Source organism: Barbus barbus (assembly GCF_936440315.1).
Source record: "Barbus barbus genome assembly, chromosome: 15".
NCBI classification, from domain to species: Eukaryota; Metazoa; Chordata; class Actinopteri; order Cypriniformes; family Cyprinidae; genus Barbus; species Barbus barbus.
Window position 1 is genome coordinate 27853681 of NC_136743.1, and position 11549 is coordinate 27865229.

The 11549-nt window shown below is 35.4% G+C and overlaps 1 protein-coding gene across 1 annotated transcript; it reads left to right on the plus strand.

Moving 5' to 3' along the window:
• Positions 1-527: 527 nt before the first annotated feature.
• LOC306881602 (meiotic recombination protein REC8 homolog) lies at positions 528-11529 on the plus strand (the record flags this gene model as incomplete). The annotated part of the gene is made up of 11 exons (XM_079435773.1): positions 528-535; positions 1560-1628; positions 4167-4309; positions 5031-5547; positions 5633-5758; positions 6410-6551; positions 8089-8142; positions 8287-8353; positions 8502-8600; positions 10996-11298; positions 11371-11529. 4 exons carry the CDS (start codon positions 528-530, stop codon positions 5201-5203), a joined length of 393 nt encoding a protein of 130 aa, XP_079291899.1. The 3' UTR covers positions 5204-5547; positions 5633-5758; positions 6410-6551; positions 8089-8142; positions 8287-8353; positions 8502-8600; positions 10996-11298; positions 11371-11529.
• Between the last annotated feature and the right edge of the window lie 20 nt (positions 11530-11549).

Consider the following 11549-nt stretch of genomic DNA (forward strand, 5'->3'; position numbering starts at 1 on the left):
GTGCAACGCCCACTTGCCAGCGTCAGCCAATCAGCTGAGGTTACTGGGCAAATATAATTAATATTCATAACCTAGTGGAAAAGCAAATAGGACTCGAACTTGTTTTCATGTCGTATTCAGAGAGCCTGTTGACGATTAGATATTGCATCCTCCTGACTGCCAGGAAAAAACTGTTTTGTGAATTTAGTATTTTGTCATGTCATTACATTGTTTAGAAAAAAAATAGAAAAATTGAATTTTTTGCCGGACATTAAAAAGTCCTTAAAAAAAAAGAAAAGAAAAAAAAAGAGACATGAATAGACATGAAAAAGCAAAATCAATGGGATTTTTGTTTTTTGTTCTATCAATTTAAAATTTTTATATAAAAAATATGAAGAAAAAAAAGATGATTCTCTACTATGTTATAAAATATTTTTTCTTTATGCAAAAAGTGTGTAAAATGGCCATAAACAAGTTTTCCATTATATAAAATGTGTCTATAAACAGTATCTAATTTGCATATTAATGTGTTTTTGGGGCAAAATAGAATGAACAAGTAAGTGCAATAATGGGAGTAATAATTAGCAAGATTTTCATAATAATATCTCATATTTAGGAATATTGATAAATAATTATTCCTCTATTCACTTGTTGTGTCTCCCAAAATGTGTAATAAACATGCTTTAACTGTCCTGTATGAAATCCATGTCCTGTTTCATAACAGAAGGTCATATTTTGATTTGAAACCACATAACATTTTCCTGAGATGTTGATTTATGACAAACAATTTGAAAATTAGTCAATTAGTAGATTTAAATAATAATAAAAAAAATATTATTATTAACACCCTCATATTTCTATGAGGGTGTTACACTTGATCACTAAATTAATGTCAGCTAATTTTAAAGACCATGGTGAAACATCCAATCATTTAGTATCTCTGAAAAGCCCTGAATGTGTTCTGTACAGGACATCCGTCTCAGAGAAATCGCTATACTCCATAGCTGATAGTCAGGAGGATATGATAACTCATTTTGCTTCTTTATATTGTAATAGACTGTGATCGATTGAATATGATTGATACTTGCTATTAATAATTCTGCTATGTAAAGAGCCTACTGAATTACTTCTCAATGTGCATTATGCTGAAAAGTGTGTTATTATGGAAACAAGACAGGCCAATAAAATGCGTCCTAGACTTGTCTTAGATTGGTTTGTCTTGTTTGTAAAGCACAACTGATTGGTAGAGCGTTCAAAACTAATTTCCCCACAGCAACCTACTATATAGTCCCATTGCCTGTCAAAACTCTGGATTTCACCTGAGAGATTTCATTTGTTTCATAATCAGGCTATTCCAGTTTTTGGCCCACTTTTGCTGTAAATTCATCTTGTCTTTATTAAACTGTTCACGGTGTTTTTCTATCCTACGGTGCTCAATCAGTCGGTCAGTTCTGGGTTATTTCTATAGATATTCACTGTATGAAAAATGCATAAATAGGATCTGACCATTTTAAACTGTAGGCTATAATGTTAAAATTGAGGCATAACTATTAATATCTAACTAAACATATATTTTTCAGGTTGGTGGCCACTAAAGGACGAAAGATAAGCCGGAGAGATCTGCTCAAAGTCAGTGTCCAGCGCACTTGGTTTGTATCCTTTCTGTGCAATGAAAACTTGTGAACCATTTTCTACATAATAAAATTGAAAGACAGTCGATACGATCATCCATATTGGGTTCATCTCGGGCAGGAGGTGTGATAATGTTTTTTGAAAATTTATCAGGTTAAATTTTCTTTAATTAAATAAAATGTAATGCAGGTTTTTATTATTGGAGTTTAAAAAAATTATGCATCAGACAATAAATATAGAACAGATAGAGCCTGTACAGAAATACAATTACATCAAATCTGCATGTAAAGTTTCACAAGCAAAATAAAAAAATTAAAATACAAATAAATATAAAAGAAAAAAGGAATAACATTCTAAAACACATACAGCGGGAAATGATCAGTGTAGGCCTATTACCAAAAAAAATATAATATTTCAAGAATCTGTCACTTTTCTCATTTGAAATCAAGAGAATTAAGAAATCCATCCGTTCAATTAATGTGAAAAGGTCGGCAGCAAATCAGAGAATTTGCTTATGAATTATATATATATATATATTGTCACGGGGCGAAGGATCACACGACAACAGGAGTTCAAAATAACAAGTCCCCGGAGGGTGGCTTTATTTACTAAGTGGCTTTCGAGATAAGTGACGTGCTCCGTAAAGTGCTTGCAGGTGTCTCCTCGTGCGCTTTCCCAGGCGTGAAGACTTGTGGCGGTGCTCTCGTGGGTTGGCAGGCCGGTCACACGCTGCTTTCTGGGGAGAGAAGAAAGCCAGGCAATAGGTGCGTTCGACTTGAAGCACGGCTACAGACGGTGGTCAACGAGAGTAGCCGCTTGCAGTCAGGGGCGGAGTTGAAAACGGAGTCGTCAAGTCGGACACTTCGGGGCTCTCGTAGTTTGATCTCGTAGATCTACCTCAGTCATGGCAGATCACGTGGCGTTTGCTTGCTTTATTGCAGACGAACTGGAAGCTATAGAAATGCCGTTATTGTTGTATGAACTTGAGCACAATGAGCAACGAAAGTGAGTAAAGGTTCAATGTAATAAATATTGTTTTAATAAACCTTTAAGATGTATGTAATATTTTGAAAGGGTGTCATCACGACAGAAACAAGTTTTAAGTAAATAAACAGAACATATTGAAAATTTGACTTGTGCAGTATGATTCATTATGTGTTTTTGCTACTGCAACTTAATAAAAACAATCTATGAAGATAATAATTGTATGTACTAAATGTGGTTTTCATTACAGATAAAAGAATTAGGATGTTACATATTTGTTTACTTATTTTACTATTTCTCCAGTTAGGTAAGCACATTTTAGTAAGACATTCATACGTGAACACCATGAACAGGCCTACGGATAAGCCCAATTTATTTGCCTTTCTATTATGATTTATACCAGTTTATGAAAGTGATCTGAATGTTGTATTAAGTTGACATCCAGCCAGAGTTGTTGGCAGTAATCACATGCAAGTGAAGATGGATGAACCCAGCAACTAGACAATTAGTATCAATCAGAATCCATGATGACCACATTATATTAAAAGTCTGTAAGATTGACATTTGATTTATTCCATAACAAAATTATTATCTAAATAGGTTATGCAGCTTAATACTGTAAAGGGTCTGTATGAAAAAGGTCCAAAATAAACCTATGCTATACGAATTAACAAAAAAGTGATTGCAGTAAAAACAATTGTAATCTTTTAATAAACATGACTTACGAGATGAAGATGACATGAAAAGTTAATTTAATTAAGTCCGTATATGAGCATTAGTGGGACTGAAGTTGTCAGAATAAACCCGAAATACACGTCGTTGTTGTCATGTGGTGAATTTGGCCAATTGTGAAACAGCTGTGTCGTCATCAGCGCTCCTGCAGTCGCTCTGGAGAAATTGCGCCGGCTGAGTCAACCGGCTGCTCTCGAAACGCTATCGCGGTACTTTGATGCCACACGTGACAGTGACGTGTGGTCGGCGCCGGTTCAAGTCGGACTAAATTTCTAACCGGCATGCACTGCTTCAAGTCAGCCGCCGATCGGTCTGCTAAGTGCTGCATGAAGTCGAACGCACCTATTAGCTCCGGAGTCGTCAGGAGATCTCCTTCGTTTCCAGGGCGACGCTGACTAGCGCTCGGGACACGCGTCACAATATAAATATATATATATATATATATATATATATATATATATATATATATATATATATATATATATAATTTTTTTTTTTTTTTTTTTTTTTTTTTTTTATTAACAATGTAATTCACTGAAGTATTGGTTTTACATCTCTTAACTGATGGATCTGGAAGAATCAAAGTGTAAGTAACTATTATATAAACTATTCCAAAAGTTGTGAGTTTCGTCACATTGAAAAAATGAATCGATCAGTGCCTCATCTTTAATCCCACACAATGAGAAGGACAGTCAACATCCATATATTTCGCCACAATACCATTCACAGGATATATTTGGCATATAGGATCTTAAAATGAACTGGTTTTGTCTTATTGGGAATGCAGTACTTGTGAGGAAACAACACATTAATGGAGTTGTTCTCAATGTGCTTCACAGCAGTGACATCATGGATTACGTGTTGGTCAGTGTCCCGCCCCCTGTATCAGGATTGCCCCGTCCACGTTTCTCCCTGTACCTGTCCTCTCAGCTGCAGTATGGAGTGGTGCTTGTCTACCACAGACAGTGTGAATTTTTGTTAGGTTGGTGTGCTAAAACTTGAGGTTGAATGATCATTTGTGGGTTGGGACCATTTTTTGGTCAAAAATATTCACTTGTGTACTTTTATAAGGATATTAATGACATGCCCCTAATATAGGCTACTCTTTAGCCTTGATTTGCTAAAGACGGCGTGTAACAAAAGAAGGTTTTTGCTGTTTCGACTGCATCTTTGCTCTTTTAAGATGACAAAGTGCATTACAATACAGCCTTAGAGCTGATAAGGTTCATGAAATTTGTAGCATTTAGAGATTTTGATTGTGTTTCTGTAATAGACAGAAAACCTGACGGGATAGTTCACCCAAAAACGAAAATTATGTCATCATTTGCTCACACTTAGGTTGTTCCAAACCTGTTGATGGTAGCCATTGACTTCCATTGCGTTTTTTTCATGCAAGTCAATGGCTAAAATCAACTATTTGGTTACAGACATTCTTCAAAATATATCTTCTTTTGTGCTCAGTAGATGAAAGAAACTCATACAGGTTTGGAACAACCTGAGTGTGAGCAAATGATGACCGAATTTTCGTTTTTGGGTGAACTATCCCATCAGGTTTTCTGGGATTTGCCCACACACTCATAATGAGTCAAATGCTCAGTTAATGTGGTTTCATCAGTTTCAGCCATTTCTGTCTTGTTTTATATCATGGAAATATTATAAATGAGTTTTAGGCTTACATTTGAGAAGTGCTTGGTTTTTTGCAGGTGACGATGAGAGGCAGCTGGAGATAGACAGGGAAAGAGAGCAAATAGAGAAAGAGACAGAAGAGGACAGAGAGCCCAGGATGCCTGATGAAAGAGAGCAAGAGATGGCAGCACTTGAGCGAGAGACAGCCAGAGATCTGACAACATCAGTCTCTTTAGATCTGTACGTTTAGAGAATCACACTCAGACTTACACTTATTTCTTTTTTAAGTAAGCTTTCAGTAAACGAAATATCAAAGTGATATCAAAATCTTTAATCCGGAATCTTTTCACCTTGTGTAGTCTATTGTTAGGGCTGCATCCCTGTTGAAAAAAAAACTGGTTAGGTATGTTTTGAAGCATGGCTGCAAGTATCTTAGGCTGCCCATGGAAATGCCTGTGTTAGAAGAACGAGAAAAGACCCCTGTATCTGTGTCTATACCCATACCGTCCCCTCCACCCAGCGAAGAAGAGAAAATGGGTGTTGAACCCAGAGAAGAGAGGGCAGTGAGAGAGTGGAGCCCTGATCTTGAGGTGTGTTACGTTTTGAGGTCTGCCTTCATCCTGCAACGATCGAAGCATTTGCCACATTTGTCATCAAGCCCCGTGTGTCCCTCTGTCAGCCTGAATCCCCTACAGAGCGAAGGAAGAGGAGGAGACAGCTGCTCTTCATTGATGAAAAGACACAGATCTCTCAAGAGGAAATGAGGGCCCGGATTGATGACGTGCAGACAGAGACCAGGCCTTTGGTAAGTAGAACGATTCGTATTCTTCAAGTCGGCATTATTTTGTGTGCACAAGTAAAATGGTGTAAATCGTGTTTTTTCTTCTAGGCATCGCTTGTCAAACCGTTCGAAAAGAAGGGTGCTAAAGAACTACTCGAGAACCCTTGCATGAGTAAGTTGGTCATATTTCACCCCAAATTCATAATGAAAAATAAAACCTGTAATTTGCAAAGAGACAAATATACAGTATATATGACCATTGTAAAGAAATGTAAAAAAAAAAAAAAAAGTAAAGATATTTTCTATTTTAAATAAATGCTGTTCTTTTGAACTGTCTTTTCATCAGAGAATCCATGAAAATGTATCACAGGAATATATTACATTTTAAAATACGCTACAATAAATTGCATTATGAAATAGATGTACATATGCACATAAAGATTTATACACATACATATGAAAGGAGTTAAAAAAACTGCAATAAAAAGAATTGTTAAACATTTTATTAAAAGCAAAAAAAAAAGTGTATTGCTTTTGGGGTCAAATATGACATATATGGATATTTCATGAGTTTCCATGATGTTCACTGAAGCAGCCTTTGCTTTACCCCTTTATACAGTCCAGAGCTTAAGCTAAACGTCATGGTTTTGACAGTGAAGTGTTATGCTTACACAGGCTTTCCGCCTGAAATCCTGGCGCTGTGGAAACAGGCCGCAGTGCTGAGGCCCATCCCACCGTCCCGGCAGCGCGGGGAGGTTCCTGTAGCTGAGGAGAACCAGGACAGAGAGAGGAGGAGAGAGAGCTTAGCTCAAAAGAGGTTACCATTCATAGCATGTGTCCCACATCCTGAGCTCTAACTCGTCCCATACAGACATGAGTAATACCTTACATTAAAATGAACAAACTTATTTGTCAGCTGAACCTTTTTGACCTCAAATGTTTACTCGAAGCCCCCCTGAGTTTTTACTGTAATGTTTGTATAATTTAACAGCATATTGGAATGTTCCCAGCTCGCTGATATTTGTTAATAATCACATAACATGCAGGCAAACAAATACATTATCTGTAGTAGGTATTTTGTTTCGATTGATTTTATTATTGTTTTTATTAATTTTTATAATTAAGTACATTGACATCAAATATAAAGTGGGCCCAAAAATTGTAAATACACTAAAAAAATAGGCATAAATTTAGGATTTATGTATTTGAATTGCATATAAAATTTCCATCCATTTAGACATTTAGACTTAGATTTCTGTATTAGTACCAATAAACAGAATATATTTTAAATACACAATAACTATATATATATATATGTGTGTGTGTGTGTGTGTGTGTGTCAGCAATAAATCCAACTGACTATTGCCATATTTTAACCATGTTCATACTTATTTAACTGAATAACTTTTCAATATGAACAGATTTATGTTGATTTAAAACAATTTATATAAATACATTCTGAAAATATGATTACTTAAATGAAATGCAAACAGCTAATAGCATATTTTTAAGAACAGAAATCTTACCTCTTCTTTTTATGTATTTTATGTATGACTGACAAATGTGCATCACGTGAAGTTTATTAATTTATTAAAACTGTGTAACCCAAATGGATGGAAATTGTATATGCAATTCAAAATACAAAAACCTTAAATTTTGCAGGCCTGCATAATTTTTGAGTGTTTTAGTGACTGATTTTTTTGTCCTACATCCTTACTACTGTAAAAACAAATCCGTAAAATTTACGGTAAAAAACTGGCAGCTGTGGTTACCAGAATTCTATCGTAAAAAATACGGTAGCAACGTTTTAGGTTTTACGGTTTTAAACTTAAATTTACAATTAAATACCGTAATTTCTTTAACTGATATAATCTTAATATACCAACCTATTAAAGTACTGAAATCTGTTTTGTTCCTTTGTAATACACTGATAACCACCAAATGCAGGTGATGATGAGAAAGTCATATGATGAGCCAAAGCCCATCACAAGCAACTTTTGAACAATAGAATATACAGAAGGTGCACAGTGTCATTCACACAAGCACTAAACACCATCATGGGGAGACTCCTTAAACTGAAATATGCTATAAACATTAATTTAACAACATTAGATGTAACATACAACCCTAATAAACATAACCGATAAGAAAAAACTAAGAAGAAACATAGTTATTTCAAAGAAAAAACGTCAAATTCAAACAGAATTTGAAATGGAATGCAGGGAATTCTGGGAACGTCAGTTTACGGTTTTTCCCTGTAAATTTTACAGGAACTTTCCGTTAACCATGTAACAGGTTTTTACCGTAGCATTTTCACAGTTTTTTACCGTTAAAATCACAATCATTTTTTACAGTGTAGATTCCCAGAGAAATGTTGGAGTCTGGCCTCTTCCAGCAAGAAACCCCAGGTAAAACATTAGCACATACTGTATTCGTAGAATAACTTTTTTCGATAGTTGTTGTGGTGTGTTTTGAAGGAAGGGAAAGAAAGAGAATAATAATTTAGCTGCTACATTTACAAACTGAATGTTCATATTTCAATGAATTTGCAGCCTCTCTGGTGGTTTTGGAGACGACAGACAAGGATTTCTCTCCACTGGAGACTCCTAAAATGAGACGGTGAGAGGAGAGATGCTAAAAGAGAGACAGAAATAGCTGTCGCTGTCAGACGCGACTGGTTTGATGCTTGCGAGTTTCACATTCAGTTGCTGCATAATTAAGTGCCTCTGAATAATGACTTCGTATGTGTGTGCTGTCACGGGTTCAGATCCCCTGTTCCTGAAATTCAGTTCGGCCTAGAGGGGATCCCAGAATAGAGGGTCCCAGAGATGGAAGATATTACAAAGGATATCGAGGAACAATTAAGGTACTGCTGAAAATAATAAACAGGAAAATAACTGTATTTATGTTGGAAAGTTCTTCAGTTATGAAACAAATACAATTTCAGCTGTAAATCAGATTTCTTTTATTCAGCTCAGTTTGATTTAATTCAGTTCAGTAAGAGTGTCACTGTTGCATAGTTCATTAGTTATGAAGCGAACTCAATTGAACTGAGAAGCCGCTCTACAGAAGGCAATTGTGTCATTATTCAACTCCGGTCAGTTCAGTATTGATTCAGTTCAGTTCAATAACCGTATCAATGTTGTAGAGTTCATCAGTCATGAAACAATTGTGATTCAAGTATAAAGCAGCTCTAAATAAGACATTTTCTCAATTTAGTTCACGTTTTGTTTTTGTTCTCATCCAGTAGTGTGAGTTCAGTCAGTTCGATACTGTTACTGATCATAAGTTGTATAGTAAAACAAATATTCCCAAATTCTGGGGTTTTTTTTTCTTTCCGTTTCAATTTCTCTGGACTCTGTTTCAAGGGCTAAATTAAATTGTATTAATTGTATAAAGCTCATCTTATTTACTGAAATAATTCAACATAAATTTAACAGCACTGTATTAAACCCTTAGCAAAAATACCATTTTTAGGACCCTATGAAATACATTTGATTTGATTTGATTAACTTTATTAGTCCCAAAAGGAAATTCACGTCACAGCAGCTCACCACAATAAATCAATAAAAGAGAAAAAGATACTGCACAATACAATATTTCATACAGCCCCCCTTGTTTCAAGCATCAAAGTAGACTCTACACCATGTTATACAAGTACCATTTAAAATACTACATCAGTCATCTAATATGACTTTGATTAACCTAATGGCTGTTGGTAAAAATGACTTTTTATATCGTTCCTTATGGCATTGGGGCTGAATTAATTTTGAGCTAAAAGTACTCACACATGCTTGAACTGTTCCATGAAGAGGATGACAATCTTGCTTTATTATACTGACCAATTTATCAGTCATTCGATCCTGTGCTATCACATCAATAGTGGGCAACACACAACCCATCACAGAACCTGCCTTTTTTATCAGCTTATTGAGTTTATTCTTCTCCTTCTCTAGCAATCCCCCTCCCCAGCAGGTGACAGCATACAAGATCACAGATGATAGCACAGAATCATAAAAGGTCTTCAACAGTGCCTGACACACTCCAAAGGATCTCAGTCGCCTTAATACATGAATGCGACTCTGACCCTTATAAACCTGTACTGTATTGTCAGACCAATCAAGCTTGTTATTCAAATATACACCCAGGTACTTATATGATGTGACAATCTCAATTTCTGATATTCACTGGCACCACTTTGTGAGGATATCTACTAAAATCAACCACAGTTTCCTTGGTCTTACTAGCATTAAGCCTAAGACCATTCGTTTAACACCAGTCCACAAAACTCTTTAAAAGCTCCCTGTATTCACTCTCCTCATGCTCCTTTATACAGCCAAAAATTGCAGAATCATCTGAAAATTTCTGGAGATTACATTTTTTGGAGTTGTATAAAAAGTAAATAAAAACGGAGCTAAAATCGTTCCTTGAGGAACACCAGTGCTACATGTAACTCCTTGGGACACACAGTTATGCATCCTTACACACTGTGGTCTATTTGAGAGGTAGTCCATTAACCAACTGACCATACTCTGGTGTAATCCAGCATTTACTCATTTATTCTTGAGTAATGCAGGCTGGATAGTGTTGAATGCACTAGAAAAGACTAAAAATGTGATTAAAAAAAATGACTTAGAGATTTATATAAAAGATAGATAATTGCATCATCAACCCCAACACCAGTTTTGTAAGCGAACTGCAGTTTATCCTCAGCAGCACACAATAACTGCTTAATATAATTGAAAACCAAGCTCTCAAAAACCTTCATCAACTGAGCCGTTAAAGCTATTGGTCTATACTGTGAGAACTCAGTAGGATTAGTTTGAGGTAAGATTATGGCAGAGGATTTACCATTCTATAATGCTCAGTGAAGACAAAATCAATGAAAAGAAATTATGAAATTGAGATTTTTGCTGTAAAAATTTGTGAACACTGGGACTGTTCTCAGAGGGATGATTGACTTGTAGCCCACCTACCAAAATCAAATTTATTTTCAACTAAAATATACAAAGACTTAAAGGGAGAAAGAATTAGACTTGTCAGGTATACTGTAGGTGACATATGCCACCCCGTACCACTTCAGCTGCTATCTGTCTACCCATGATCCTCCTCACCTGCTAGCTGCAAAAAATGGTGTGAGACTGAACACCACAATTAACAAAATAAAGGCATTCAAATTCTCCCCAGTGCTTAATATTGCAAAGTACAATCAGCCGGACAGATATGCTCTTCCAGTATCTTGTCTCGTCTTGTGTTTACAGAGGAAATAGTTGCAGGACAGGTCACAGTGCAACAGGACGAGCCGTATGGTGACATCCTCATTTCACAGCTGTAGATCAATGAGGACTATGAGCACTTGCCATTGTTTCCAGACCAAACTGGTATGAGGATATTTATTCACATGACATTTATTCACATATTTTAATATTTTATGCTATATGAAAATAAGTTTTGTCTTTTTAAGAATTAACTTGAGAATATTTTATGCAATGTTTTCTATATTAGAATGATACCCATGTTAATATTTCTGTTTTTATATTAAATTGTTCTGTTAACATAATTAGGTTTTACTGTTCCACACTTAATATTTATCTACTTTTTACATACAGCACATATGAAATCTGCACTGTTGCTAGTTTTAATCAATAAAGTTGATATTGCCCTGTTTATTTTTAAAGTGTTTGTAAGAAACTAATATAAATTGTATATAATTCATATTTGTATTGACTATATCTTAATTCACCAGTTTCACCATGTTTAACTGTAAATGTAATATAGCATGAAGCTTTACACACAAAAAATTGTTTTCTTATTT